The sequence below is a fragment of the Ambystoma mexicanum genome, chromosome 3p, assembly GCF_040938575.1.
Source record: "Ambystoma mexicanum isolate Mex_15411 chromosome 3p, UKY_AmexF1_1, whole genome shotgun sequence".
NCBI lineage: Eukaryota > Metazoa > Chordata > Amphibia > Caudata > Ambystomatidae > Ambystoma > Ambystoma mexicanum.
This window is the reverse complement of record NC_090925.1, coordinates 1,247,262,320-1,247,277,108: the sequence shown is the minus strand read 5'-3', so window position 1 is coordinate 1,247,277,108 and position 14,789 is coordinate 1,247,262,320. Positions and strand designations below refer to the sequence as shown.

The following is a 14,789-nucleotide window of genomic DNA, read 5'->3' as shown; positions in this document are numbered from 1 at the left end:
AGAACAGAGTCCTTCCCATCATTTAACTGAACAGGGATGAACAACTGCTCTCCAATTTGCTGAATATCAGCCAGGCTCTGAGCTGATTTCACATCTTTCTGGACTATAGGAGTGGGAGTTTCAGATTGTGGATTAGTATAGAATTTCAGAGTGTTTCCTTCCAGCGTGGAATACCACTTTAGACTGGAAGGAAGGTTGATTTTCAGAAATAGAGAGGACCCCCCATCACCAGTCTGTTGTCCTACTGCTATTACCGTCACGTCTGGAATTTGGTTGTTCTGGAAGTGAAATTCTACTTGGTCAGATTTTTGTTCAACCATGTGGCATGTGCCGTTTAAACTAACATGGTTGACACTCTGTTTTAATTTTATGGGTCGGCTAGTCTGAGTCCAGAGGACCTTGTTTACGCAATCTATTAGGGGTGACAACCTTCTCAGGAGGTCATTCCCTAGTAAACAAGGGGTGCCCTCTGGGGTCACAACTATGACCGGGTGTTTCAACTTATGTCGCCCGATCTTAATGTCCAAGTCTGCCGTCCCCTCGACGGGAATTTCCTTCCCGTCAAAGTTCTGCAGTTGTCCAGGAAGAGAGGTGAGAGGAATTTGGTAATTCTCTCCCCTTCCTGCATTCAGTTCGTCAAAGGCCCTTCTGGACAGAAGGGTAGCTTGAGATCCAGTGTCCACCAGTGCTGAGATTGTACCCTGCCCCTGTACTTGTACCGGGGCATAATATCTTCCCTCCTTCTCCTCAAGGGGGCACAGATAATGTACATTTTTGGACAACTGGTGGGCTAATTTTCTGGTTTTGGACATCGCTAGCGAGGAGATTTGGGCAGAATTCTGTGGAGAGTCTTGGGAATCTGAAAGAAAAAATTTGCAACTGGAGATCAGAGCCATTGTGGGTTCCCCTGGCTCCGTTTCTGGGCCGCCCCCCCCTTTTTGGAGGCAGTCGCCAGGATGGGTTTGAACCAGGGGATTTTCTTGCTGTTGGTTCTGGGATGAGATGGTGGGCGGCGGTAGCTCAGTCTCCACATCTCCCCAGTCTGGATTTGCATCCCTAGGGACCCATTTTTCTTTGGGAGGAGTTCCCCCCTCTCTGAAGGAGAAGATCCTTTTCCCAGGATCCTCTGAGGATCCCTCTCCCTCAAATTGGAAGATCTGTACCTCCTCCTCAAACTGAGTCTGTTTGGGTCTTTTGTTTCTCCTACCCCCCCTCTGCTCCTTAGGAGGCAGACTTTCAGGGGCAAGAGATTTTGGTTCCGGTTCCTGGGTTTCCAGGGGCTGTTTACAAGTGAGGAAGGAAGCTTCCTCCAAGGCTTTACACCCCCCTTCCCTTTGTGCCTCCTCCCTGGGAACCGGTGATTTATCGGGGTGCTGCCCCCGTCATTGTTCTGGAGCACCAGGTCCAGAGTTGGGTGCGTTCTGCGCCGGCATGCTGATCTGAGGGTTCTGCTGTGCCCTCAGTATATGACCCATATCCCGCGCCATGTTTTGAACCTGGCGCTCTAACTGGGAAACCCGCTCCGGCTGATACGGGGCCCTGTTTTCTCCCCTGGGCTGATCCCGGGAAGGGTAGCTGTCCCTCCTCTGGTAGTACCCCTGGTTGGGAAGATTTTGGTACCCCTCCACCCTTGGCCTCCCCTCTCCCGGATTCAGTGGTCTGGGCTCAGGGAATTGAGGAAAGAAGGATGGATGATTTTGGGGTTGGAAGTCGGGTGGATATCTGGGGAAAAAGTTCTGCCCAGGGTTTGGTAAATTTCTGCCCTCCTGTGGGAAGTTTGGAGGGAAGTTCCCTGGGTTAGGTGCTTGGCTGGATCCCCCCCCTTGGGCTGGAGGAGTCCACACATAACCCAGGATGGGTCTGTTACCTTTGTAGCGAGGACTTACATAGTCAGGAGAGCGAGGGACCCCATTTGTGGGGCTGCCTCCCTGGCTCCCTGTCTGCGACTGGCCCGAGGACCTTCTGGGCCTAGCATTATTAGGTGCAGGTAGGTTTTTAGGCCCCCCCATCTCCAAATCCAAAACGGGGGTGACCTTTACCTCTGCCACCTTGGCAGCAGCAGGGGTGCTGTTGGCTTTGGGGTTTTTCTGGGCATTACTTTTGCTATCTATCGGTTTCTGCACCTCATAGATCCGGGTAGCCTGTTCAATGACCCAGTCTAAAGATCTTTTCTCGTGAAAATCCCTCACGAGCTGGGTCATGATATATTTGGGCAAGGCATGAAAAAATGTATTAACGAATTCTCGACTGTCTGTGCGCACCCTTCTTGTGGTCTGTGCAAAAGCACGCTTTAACTCCTGCACAAATTCTTGTGGGGCCTGATCCTCCCCACATTGCAAATTGTAGGCTGCCTTGCGAGCCTCTTGAGGATTTCTGTGAACAGAAAAATGTTTCAGGATGGCCGCCTTATATGTGGACCATCTTAAATGATTTTGATCCTCCAGCCCCGCAAAGAAACTGGAGTATTCCGGGGAGAATGTCCACTTTACATATTGAATACAGCTTTGGCTGTCCTTCAAATGGAAAGTCTCCATCATTTGTTCAAACAACTCTAAGTGCTCCCAAACAGAATACTTAGCGTTCTTATGGTAAGGCGTGATGACGCTCCTGATCGCCTTAATCTGCTTTAAGGGGTCCTTGAGCAAGGCCCTTTTTGCCTTATTGGCCTTTTTGGTTCGGGTAACCCTTGTCCATTCTTCGTCGGACTCAGAGGCACTGCTCCCAGAGGTTCCCGTCTGTTCTTCCAGGTTTTCCCGGATTCTGCGAGCCTGGGAATGGCTGGCAGAATGTGGGGACCTGGTCTCCTGTGTCCTGCGCAGTTCAGAGGAGTCTTCAGATTCCTCCTTGCTGTCAGGATTTGATGGGTACCCCCTCCACTGACCTAACTGGGCAGAGGTTTTCAGGATGCCCTTAATGGGCCTACTCTCCTGGGGTTCCCCACTGAACTGTATTGTACTTGGGTGCCCATACCCGGATGCCCACCCCTCCATTCCTGGATGGTACTGGCCTATGAGCCCCATGCTTCTGGCTGGATAGTAATCTGCCATCCCTGTGGCCCTGTGCTCATGTGCGCCAGGGGACATGGGGGTGGCAGAGTCCAGGGACTGAGAGGTATGAGGGCCTCTGGTACTAGGGCTCCTGAGGTTATGCTCCGGAGTTTCCATTTCCCAGCGAACCTCATCTCTATCCGCCCCTGCTCCCTGTTGCAATGCAAGAGCCTGCATTTGTGCCTTCAGTTCCTCAGTTAAGGCCTTACTCGACTCTATCAGTCTCTCCTGCATCGCTACCTGCTGTTGGAGCCTATCATTGTGTTGACAGAGGGCCTCATTTTCCCTCTGTGCTTCCTGGTTGGTCCTGGAGAACTGGGCCAGTCTTTGCTGCAGGAGGGTTACCTCCTGAGCTGTGTCCCTATTGGCCTGCTCCTTTCTTGCTAGAGCATCCTCCACCCTCCTGGTGTGCTCTAGCAAGTTCTGGTTTTCTTTTTGGAGGTCACCCAGTCCCTGGTGGGCCAGGTGATTTTCTTCCATTTTCCTTTTTAAATGGCAGACTTCCTGGCCTAAGGCGTCTCTTTCCTGACTAAGAGCCTGCATTTGTGCCGCCAGGTCGTCCCTTTGCCTTTGGAAGGCACCAGCTTTCTGGCGCTCCTGATCAAACTCTGCCTGGGTATCCAGGTCTTTCAGGATCAGTTTATTGCTCTCCTCTTTCTCTCTGTCTAGTTGGATTTGCAGGGTGGCTACCTGCTCTGTGCATGCCCTGTTGAAATTGATCTGTTGCTCCAGCTTTTTCTGGCTCTGCAGTAAGGAGTCCAAACTGTCTTGGTGCTCCTTCTGCAGGGCCAGAAATCTAGTATCCTGTTCTGACTTTTCCTTTTGCAGCACATCCATATCCTCCTTTATTTTAGTAATGTACAGTCTGCTGTCATTTTCTGACTCCTGGCTCCTCTGCAGCCTCTGCTCAGAAGAGTCCAGATCAGATTGGACCTTCTGTAATGCCATCTGTTGCCTATTTGCCAGATTTTGGCTTTCAGCACATCTATCCTGCATGTCTCCCATATATAGGTACAGGTATGCTGCTATCCTGGCGATCTTATTGTGTTCCTCTTTGGCTTTAGGAGCCATATATAGTTCACTCAGGGCCACATGTAAGGGACCCTGATCTCTATATATATCTGACCCTGTTTCAGTGACCTGTTGTGTGATGGCCTGCAACCACACATCCTGGCCCTGTTCGGTCCATTCACCTCTCACAAATAGCTTATGCAAGAGGTGCTCTCTGGCTATTTTCATGTCTACTAAGGTCGTCATTCTAGAGATTGGTCTCTGTCCTGACTTACAGAAGTTAGTATTTTATTTTTGCAGAACAGAACTTTTCTTGGAGTGTCCCTTTTGAGGAATGCTTCACAGCGTAATGCAGCGTGGTGATCCGACCGGGTGTATGTATCCCGTCAGTTAGCACACTGTATTAAGCTGCACAACTGGTAAATCTAACCCAACGTCTCGGCTCGAGCCCCCACTTTGTAAGAGGATTCAATTCAGCACTACAGCCAAGTTAACGCCTAGTCTAGAATACTGAATGAAAACCCTTATTGATATATCTTTAGGTCCAGTTCATGCGTTCTGGATGACTACCCTTGTATAACACCCCTCTCTTGGAATCCCCCTGACCCCACTGAGCCAAGAAGTAATTCTGTTTTGCAAGTTTAAAAGGTTTATTTGATAAATTAAAATATATATCACACTTTTTAATAAATTAATAATTGAATATCACACTTAATCTGATATGGTAAATATTAACAACGGAGAATCTGGCACTAGCACACTTCTTTAATCACTAATGAGTTGACATGAAATGGATAAGGTAGCACACTGGTAAATAGGAACAAAAGTATAATGTGGTAGAGGATGCTTTATGTAGGCTCAGGTGGATGCAATATTCAATGAATGCAGTACAGAAAATACGCAATATGATTTCAACCAAACAATGTAATCACTTTTCTCTGGCTACTCCCCTCCCCCCCTTGATGCAAGGCAAGGAAATGGAAGGAAAACACACAGTTCTCAGAAATGCAATCAACTGTAATTCAGTTCAATCCAGCAAGCTTAAACAGAAGTTTGAAAACACAGGCAAATGCTTTGATAGGTGCTAGCAATGAATGAGAAATATGCTGGAAACGCTCTTAATTCCCTTTTAGAGGTTCAGGATGAGTGGTATCTAGTTAATATTAGTCCAGGCTCACACTAGCAATGATGCAGGGATAGTTAGCAGGTTAAACGAATTTCTGGCAAATGAAATCAGGCAGCAGCAGTTTTTTTACATGTGAAGAAATTGCAAATCGCGGCAAAATTCGCGGATGCGCCGAGCGCTATTACAAAGGAACCGCAAGGACTATCTCTACCGTTTTGGGGTCCTAGGAAAGCCTGGGATCTCAGCTTCCAAATGAAAGTTATTGCAAGTCTCTAGCCCAAACGGTTGCGGAGATATGAGTAATTTAGTAAAGGTCGTTTTTGGTTTTGTAAATTTTAAACGCACACTTTTTCAAAATGACAAATTTTACTAGAAATGACAGGTGACAGATAGGAGGCAGTTCTACTTAGGTTAAATAGATTGAATTAGATGAATTTAAACTAAGATATGTGTTCTGAGTTTTGCTAAGTACTCACAAGAGATTTTGAACAGGAAAGCGACTTGGTCACGATCTTCAGTCTGGTCAGGTCTTTCCGGATTCTGCTCACAGCGCCTGGTCTGGTCTCGGCTAGGCACAGCACTGCTTTCTCTCTGGTCTGGTCTCTGCTAGGCACAGCACTGCTTTCTCTCTGGTCTGGTCTCTGCTAGGCACAGCACTGCTTTCTCTCTGGTCTGGTCTCTGCTCTGGATAGATTGAAGTCTCTAGTTTGGCTTTCTGGAGTTTGATGGAGGTAAGTATGGATTTTTCCGGCAGAGCGTCCCGCTGCAGATGGATTTGGAAAGTCCCTATCTGTCCTGTCTGTCTGCTTTTATGTGTTTAGAATGTGGGTGTGTTCTAGCATTACTAGACTTGCCCCTCTCATTCGTCATTGGTCAGGCTTCCATTCCTCCGCTTGATTGGCAAACTGAACTGTGAGTCAGATTGATGTCATTTTATGATCTCTTGAAACAACCTCCCTTATCATCTGTGCACCCAAATATATATATGATCAAAATCCATACTTCAGAGTTACACAGTTGTTTGAAATTACATATACATGGTGTGGCTGAATTTAGCCATGTCTATGTCCAAATCTGCTCATTCTCGGAGCTTGCATTCAAAGAGTGTACATAATTGACTTTTTAACTGCTTTTTCAATTTCCGACATGGACCCAACTTTACATACATGTGTGCAGGGGGTAGGGACATTAACTGATGAAGTTTCAGATTTTTAACATGCACACATTTAGAGTAATATCCACTTTTCCGCTAAAACCCCCCTGAACATACCACCGGTTCCTACCACGTCTTAAACTGTGGGCAGAAAAATCACAAGAATTATGGTATCATTTATAAAATTTTCACATGTCCGCACTATGAATTATCCCCCTTTTTATAAAACCATATCCTTGCTGCAGGGGTGTGTCTTTTCAGGTCACATGGTACAGAAACCAGTCTTTCCAGTTTCTGCCAAGCCAGCTTGCTTCTCACAGGCAGTGCCCCTCCCAGCTTCTCCAGGAGGAAGCCACTTTTTACGACGTCTGTAATAAAAACCTTTGCCTGAGTGGAGAGGGCTTTGTTCACTCTCTGGCAGAGCACAGGAAATTCAATTATCAGATAGATGGCATATCCTTAGTGTGGGCAGCAAAAGGAACATTGGCCTGGGAACATAGTTGTGACTCAAGTTTCACTCCTGATGGGATCCGTTGCTAGGCAAAATCAAGTTCCTTAAGCCAGACCTTCAGCTAACTTTTTGTTGCTTTTAAAATAACTTGTAATTTTACACATGCAGCTAGAATGCTGATTCTAAGTGCAAAACTATGACATTTCAACAGTTACAAAGGCATGTGACACCAAACATAGGTCACTCATTTAATTTAACATTTTCGATTTTGGTGATTTTAAATCCAGTTGCAGTTAGGCTTAAGCTGCTGACTCCATAGCATTTTTGTTATAAGCATTGTTTTTGGGCTCTTCATTTCCCAGATTTTGTAGGCACACAAAACTCCATTCTGCCAAATGTCTGCTGGTGTTCAGTGAATATTTTGCACATGTTGCAAGGTTTGAAATAGGCATTTTGCTTGCCTTCAGAAAAACACACAGTGGGTTTTAAAACGCCGGCTTTTGGATAGTGGTGAGTACTGGTACTGCACCCATTTTTGGGATTTTCTTGGATTAATGCATTCTAAACAGGAATGGTTCTTACATGGTAGTAAATCCTTGCTTAACATTGTTTTGATGGGGCTCCTTACAGTAAGATGGTTATGTGGAACCCCACAAAAAGGGTTGAATCTTTAAAGTGGTCCAATGAGTCACGATTTCAGCAACTTTTTGACATCAGTAAAAGTGGATTTTGTTAACAAAGACCTTTCTTTACCCTGGTGGGTGGCAAGTTAGGTAACCATTTTGGTGTGCGCACAACTGCGCAGCTTTCCTGGATTTCGGCGCACATGTGGGTTTTCCGCCATCTTGAATTTCCTAAGCCCACAGCACCAAATGTTGTAGCAGGGTAGCTTAAACGTGGGTCAGGACACCCTACAATGTAACTGCTAGGGGTAACCATAGAGGTACATTAGCAGACAGTCAGGGTGATGATGCATCCGATTGGGCCGAAGTTTTAACGCACAGGTATTTGGGCCTTATGGAAATGAAAAATGCAAATGAAGATAGTAAGATCTCTGCATGGACAAAAGGGGGCAGGTTGTTCCCATTTGGATGAAGCATCTCGTCAAAGGTAAGGGTGGCTCATAATGGTCTCAGTGATCATGCATTGCTCACCTGGTGCATGGAATATAGCCATGAAAGAAGAACTTGTAGGTCTTTTAGACATGTGCAGGTAAACCCTCAGTGTAGTAGATTAACTTGGACTGCTAATAACATCAACAAATTCAATGTACAGTTAGTCTTAGATTTATGACATGATATGATAGGTTATTTATAACACACTTAATACCCAGAGGTTTCTAAGCACGGACCCGGGATCAAACCTGTGTTGCTCCGTGTTGTCTTGCTTCCAGGGCGAGCACGTTGCCCCTAAACTGTCGTCCCGAGACAACCTATTCTGGTCAAATTATAAGAATATGAATGGAACATAAAGTGTCACGTGATAGATTGCCCGTATATGATGGGGCAAAAGTGACACCTTACCAAAAGAGCAGCGGTTAGGCCTATAGGGTGCCCAAATTGCCAAAAGGAACAGAGAACTACGTGGTGACATAAGAGCTGTCCAAAGAAGTTTCCAGTTGTCAGTTGAGGAAAAATCCAGAAGCATCGTCAATGTCCATACCCATTTGAAAACTGGGTACAGAATCATAAGATAAGTTTGAACAATGCCAACTTGAGATTTTTGTTTATCCTCCTAAAGACGAATAACTGTCACAAGTCTTGGCACAACTATAGGAAACATCTGGCAGGCAAAACCCCTATGATTTTGAAACCCATTTGTGAAGAAGTCTGGCGAATTACGTCCCACTGAATTACTTCGCCACAGACGAGAATATAGTTAAGTATGCCTATTAAGAAAAAATGGGCAAAGAGGGTTTCGAGGAAATGGACATTCTAATGGCCATTAAAAAAATAATCAAAGGATCCCATGTACCGCGCCCGGATTTGTCATTAAAAATAGGCTAGTTTATTGGGCCCAGTTATTGGTGGCAATTTGTGCTAGAATTTCAGAAACAGGGACCATCCTGGCAGCTGAAAAGTATCCATAATCAGTCAAGTTTTTACGAAAGGGTTGCAGGACAGACCTTTCGGCATATAGGCCTTTAGCCATGGCTGGTTCCAGTTATAAAATCTTTGCTTGATTAATTTAAAAAAAATTAAGTCTATGGGTCAAAAACTGCAACCTTTTGCCTTATTTTCCAAACAGCTTTAGTAGCGGATTTAACACCTTGTATAGTATCTGGACTTTAAATCAGATCAAGGCAGAAATGAGTCACCATCATGGGTGGAGACTCTATCTTTGAATTCTTGTGCTTTTGATAGAGTCTCCTGGCCCATACTCTGGGAGAAACCAGGCCCTGGGGCATCAATCTAACTTTTCTACATTTCATAAAATTGCTTTGCTCTGATAACACGGTGTCGGTCCGTTTGGACTTGGATGGCTCCCTTTCGTCTCCTATTAGAACTAATTTAGGATTGAAACAAGGATGCGCACTGACACCTCTATCATTTAATGTATATACCGCGGACATGGGGACATGGACAGGGCTTTAAGAGCAGCCCAGAGCTTTCCCCTTCGTATTGGTAAATACTGATTCCATAGCTGTCATACGCAGATGATACTATCCTGCTGGACCAAGTAGTAAAAAAGTATATATACCTCGGTATTCCGATGGTAGACATACCATTCGTCACTGCGGTAGGAACGCATGTTAGTCTAAAGGTGTAATATTTTGAAACTTCGTAATTAGAAAGAGAGGTCACAACATCAAAGGCTATTTGGAATTATATAAGACCGGCGTGATACCATATATTCTTTGTGGACTGGAGACGCTTCCATCTAGAACTGTAATATGGTTGGATAGCTTTGAAGGAAAATGAGTTTGAATAATTCTAGGGGTACCACAGGCACTGCTGGTGGAAGCTCTCTATTGTCACTCTGGGCACGCTGGTTGATACGCAGAGTGGAACTTTATGTTGCACTCTTCAGAGCTGGAAATGACAATAACACCTTACTACACATCTTCACCAAATACATTAACACTTATGAACAGAATGCGCTTTACCCAGACCTTAAGGAATCAGTGTTCAGGCATCGGGTAGCCATTGATCTTGCCCTCCCTGATGAAAACACTCTATCATTATTTTCTAAGGAACTGAGAAAAAAGAACTTTGATATGGGATTGAGAAGAAAATGTGGTTAAACCTGCCTCTAAAAAGAAAATAGAGAGAATACATCCAACAGGGCTTTCCACTGGGGGCACCTTGTACTTATTTATTAAAACAGTGTACACATGAGGCAAGGTACTTTATTAGCTACCTATACCTTAACATACCACCTACTTTGGACTATACCGAAGCCTGAATGGACAAAGAAGAAAAGGAAAAACATTGTCGATCATGTGGTAACTTTGAGGAAACAAGTAGACATGTGTTAACTGGTTGCAGAATTCTGTTAGAGAACTATATTATTGGTTATGGAAGATGTGTACATTCCTCTAGGGGATTTAAATTAGATCAGTTCTGGAGTACATTACAAGGGGGAATTGTTGGTCATTGCGACTGCAGCTTTACATATATGGAAGGCGGCCATTAAAATGATGGCGGAAATACTACAAAAAGCATTATAAAATACATTGGGCCTCATTGCAAGTATGGCGGTCTGGGAACAAGGGGTGCCAGTAAGTTTATCGGCACCCTTGTTTCCAGACCGCCACACTACGAGTCTGTCTGCCAGGGCCGCTGCACCCAACAGGTCTGACCCTGCCGGGCGCATCAGCCCCGGTAGGCTGAATCATCACGGAAGCACCGGCACCGTTAGTAACGGTGCCGGTGCTTCCGTCTCCCCACTCCCATAGAGTGCTATGGGACTCTATGGGAACGGGAAGTTACGAAATCCCACGCCTGGATTCCCACGCCGTCGGGACTTGTAATGTCCCGGTTACCGCCAACCTTGTAATGAGGCCCATTGTCTTGAAGGAATAGGGAATTCTGTTTTATATTGATTGAGGAATGTATCTATGGATGATATCTGATTTAGAGTAGGTATTATTTATCAAGGAGACAGCCAAGGGCATCCATATAATGGTGATTTTCAATGACGGTACTCATTTTAATCAGGGATTGTAACAAGCGTTTGATTCAGAAAGAAAATGGGGAAAGTCTGGACACCAGTGGGGTGGAAGAAGATGTGCCAACCAGCAATCCCCAGTGCCCTCGTAGGGACCTCACGGAAGCATCTAGTGGGCTGTAAGAGATAAGCTCAGAGGAGCGCAGTGGGACTATGGAGCTGTAGGATTGAAGGGAGATCACTGCCTTTACGCGGCGCACACACTGCAGACACGGCTTTTCCTGAAGGAGCCATGGAGAGACCGTACAAGAAAACAATGAATGCAAAGGAGCTCAGGCAAAGGACTGAGACAGAAAGGACGTGAGGGAAATGGGTCGAGGGAATAGCTCCAAGCAAAACGGGGACTCAACCCAAACCAGCGGCAAGAAGGAGAGATACAATCTGGACCATACAACAAAATCCCACAGGGGGTCTTGCCCAGCGACATTCCCATTCTGAATAGGGGAGCTTCATTGAGGAGGGTGTCCTTCATATCGCTCACAGTCTCAGGGAAGATTTCAAGGCCCCTACGCATCGCTTTACTGGTCTTTGGATGATGAGCCCAACTGCGATTTACTTTCTCCCACCTGTGCAAGCCGTGTGGCATTACATTTCTTGCCCAAAGAGTTCTTCGGCATTACTGGGGGTGGCCTATAGCTTCATGCCCTAGCGGTTCACATACGTTCTACAGAGACGTGAAGCTTACCCACATGCCCAGGCATCCAACCCCGATAAAGACTGAAGCCCATGGTAACAGGATAATCATTGGTGCACACAAAATGTCTGCCCAATTTCCAAACTCGCCAAACTCTCTCCATCAGCTAAGGTGCCCCACAGGGCAGGGTTACCCCACCCACCTTCTCACACTCACCAGGGCTGGTACCTTCTAATCTGCCAGGCTGTTGCCAGGGAACATGTATTAAGTTCTGAAACTGAAAGCAGGTACATAGAACACAGGCTACACCTATACTTGCATGTTCAAACTGACCCAAGTTTCTGTGTCAGGGCCTCACAAGCACACTAATGTTAGTGCAATGTCTCACCACACATTATCAAAACTTTACCAAAAGGGGGTACACAGATTTCATCCAGGCGAAAGTTATTCAAACACCCTTGCATCTGAGATTACTGTAGGTGGGCCGGGGTCAAATGTTATCAAAGGTAACATAACTTCTCATAAGAATGTTCCAAGAAAATCTGTGCCCTGCACTCTTTACAGAAGCAGGAGAGTGAACGTTGAATAGCGTGCTAGTTGCCGAGGTCCCAACACACATGACCTCCCCCAGCGGCTGAACACTTGTTTCAGATAGGTTCATGTGGGTTACTGGCACAATACATATGCACAGCACCAAACAAGACAGGTATGCAATCGAGACCTATACATAAGAGGACATTAAACCATGCAACACTGAAATGAAACTGCTCACTCTAAATATCAGTATAAGTGTAAAACACTTACCTAAATATCATGGATGGGACACCACATCAGTCACTCATGTCACTGCAGAGAAGGGCAGTCTGGCCCGCCCACAACACAACCAGTTTTCCACAAATAAATACAAATACATGTGTTTATTTATTTACTTACTAAAGGATGCTGATAGAGCTAAACCCACTTATCAGAGAGAGAGAGAGAGAGAGAGAGAGAGAGTGTGTGTGTGTGTGTGTGTGTGTGTGCGCGCGCGCGCGCGCGTGCAATATGTGCTTACAAGAATGATGTACATATGTCATACATTTTCATTCCATAATATACATTTTCATAATATGTTTGCAAAACATGAAGACAACTGCAAAAGCTTTGAATACAACTGACCAAACCAAAAAGGAGAAGCACTTCAGACTTTTTCTATGTATTTGTTTTAGGGAAAAATGGATGGAGAAGCAAGAGGCATTGAGAAGAGCCATCAAGCACATTCTCCCAAGTGATTTAACTAAAAGCAACCCTTTTGCCCCAAGATGTCTGCAACCGGTTGACTGTCTGTATTCGGTGTTCAGTTTGGGGTGCTTGTACCTTGACAAACCTGCTTTCCTGAGTGCCCTGGGAAACCTCTCTTTGCTTTTGAAGACGGAGGGCTATCTTCTGTTGGTAATAGTCCTGGACACTACGTACTTCATGGTCGGCAAGTTCAAGTTCCCCATGCTATGCACAGATGAAGAATGTGTCAACGAAGCTCTCTGCAAAACAGGCTACGCCATTGAGAAGCAAGTGGTGATTCCCAGAATTCAGGAAAGCCTGTTTGACGTCACAGATTTTACGAGTGTTATGATGGTGTTGGCGCGCAAAGTGCGAAATATCCAATAATTAGAAAAGGAGAAGAGAAGGGCAAAGATCTAGATTCAAATGGTCATTATGCTTGACACATTTTAATGTCCGAATTGTCTGGTATTGTCTTGTTATGCGACTCTTCTTCTCAAAGGTTTGGACTTGAAAGAAGGATTATTTTGGTTCCAACTTGTTTTTTTAAACAACCTAACCCTGTTAGTTAAGTATGATTTTGTTGCTAATTCGAACTCCCTTGTCATTTTCTTCCTTGAATGAAACACTAGCACTATGGGGGTTTCAGTAAGTCTCCTAAATCAGAACCGATTCTCTGTTTTTATCTCCCACCATATACCATTCCTCAACATGGCTTTTTTTCAAAAGGCACATTAAAGTCGTCCAAATTCTAGAAAATGAATATTTCTTTCTTTTTCCAAATATTGTGTGCATCTAAAGAAATATACATCTGTGTTACCAATAACATGATTATCTTTTTTGTGCTTGGACCCCAAACATGAATCACTTCTTGCTTTTCATCACATTACCTATTCCTTCACTATTTTAATGTCTATTTCCACTACAACCTGTATATTCTGTCGAGCCATAAAAACGTAATAGTTATTCTTGTTTCAACATATTGGTTTGTGTTTTCAAGTTGAACAGGAACACACTATCCCACTGAACATGTTTCTTTTAATATTTCACAAAAGCTCTTGGAGCCCCTTGACCGAGAACGGACACAGCCAAATAACCCATCCTATGAGAAGATGCCCTCTCAGGAGGGTCTAAAACCACGTTTTAGCTCACTGTACCTTTCACAAAGGAGACATAGCCATTTGCATATTAGTCTGGTCCCACCCAATTAGGTAGTCCAGCACCGAAATGCTAGGCAATTCTCCTCTAAACAAGAGTACCAGCAGCAACCTCAGACACGTGTTTCGGCCTAGTCAGGCCTCATCAGTGAAGTGAAGCTGAACCTCTCTAAGCAAAGTGAGCAAGCAGTTCATGTCTGGATTACCCAGAGCGATGTTTCTTTTACTAGTTAATGTGATACATTCATATTGGTATTATGAAGTCCTTTGGTGAATTGAAAACCAAAGTGCTCCCATACATCTGGGTACCAAAGAGAGAGATTAAGGCGAGAGCACCTGCTGTAAATAGTTGGTATGATGCTGAGTGCCGGGAGGCCAAAAAGGAATTGTGACATGCGCAGGAGCTAAAGAACAGATAGACAAACAAGAGCTTTGTCAGTTAAGGTCCAACTATAAAAAAAAAGTTACTAGTTAAAAAGAATGAGTATTTGCAAGGTAAATGGAGAGCCCTGTTTGAGTCTCTAGAGTCGAAGAACAATTGGCAGTTCTGGCAATTGGTATCAGCCGGGGACCTAAAGGGGGAGCGGATCTTTGATTGTTGTATTAGTGCAGACAATTGGGCCCAGCACTTTGCCAAATTATACAGTGGCTTGGACGCTGCGCTTTAATCGTTGATCATTTACACATTAAAGTAGAGGATGTGCTATGTGCCATCAGATCACAGAAGGGTGACAAAGCTGAAGGGCCTGATCTGATCCCTGGTGTCTTGTTTAGTGATGA

General features: G+C 45.0%; 1 protein-coding gene across 1 annotated transcript in view; it reads left to right on the top strand.

Annotated features, from left to right (window-relative positions):
* LOC138581409 (nicotinamide N-methyltransferase-like) overlaps positions 1-14,376 on the top strand; it is a 228,170-nt gene extending 213,794 nt beyond the window's left edge. The window contains exon 3 of the mRNA XM_069652725.1: positions 12,801-14,376. Coding sequence (XP_069508826.1) covers positions 12,801-13,239 — 439 coding nt within the window. The 3' untranslated portion in view covers positions 13,240-14,376. The remainder of the gene's footprint in view (positions 1-12,800) is intronic.
* The last annotated feature ends 413 nt before the right edge of the window (positions 14,377-14,789 follow it).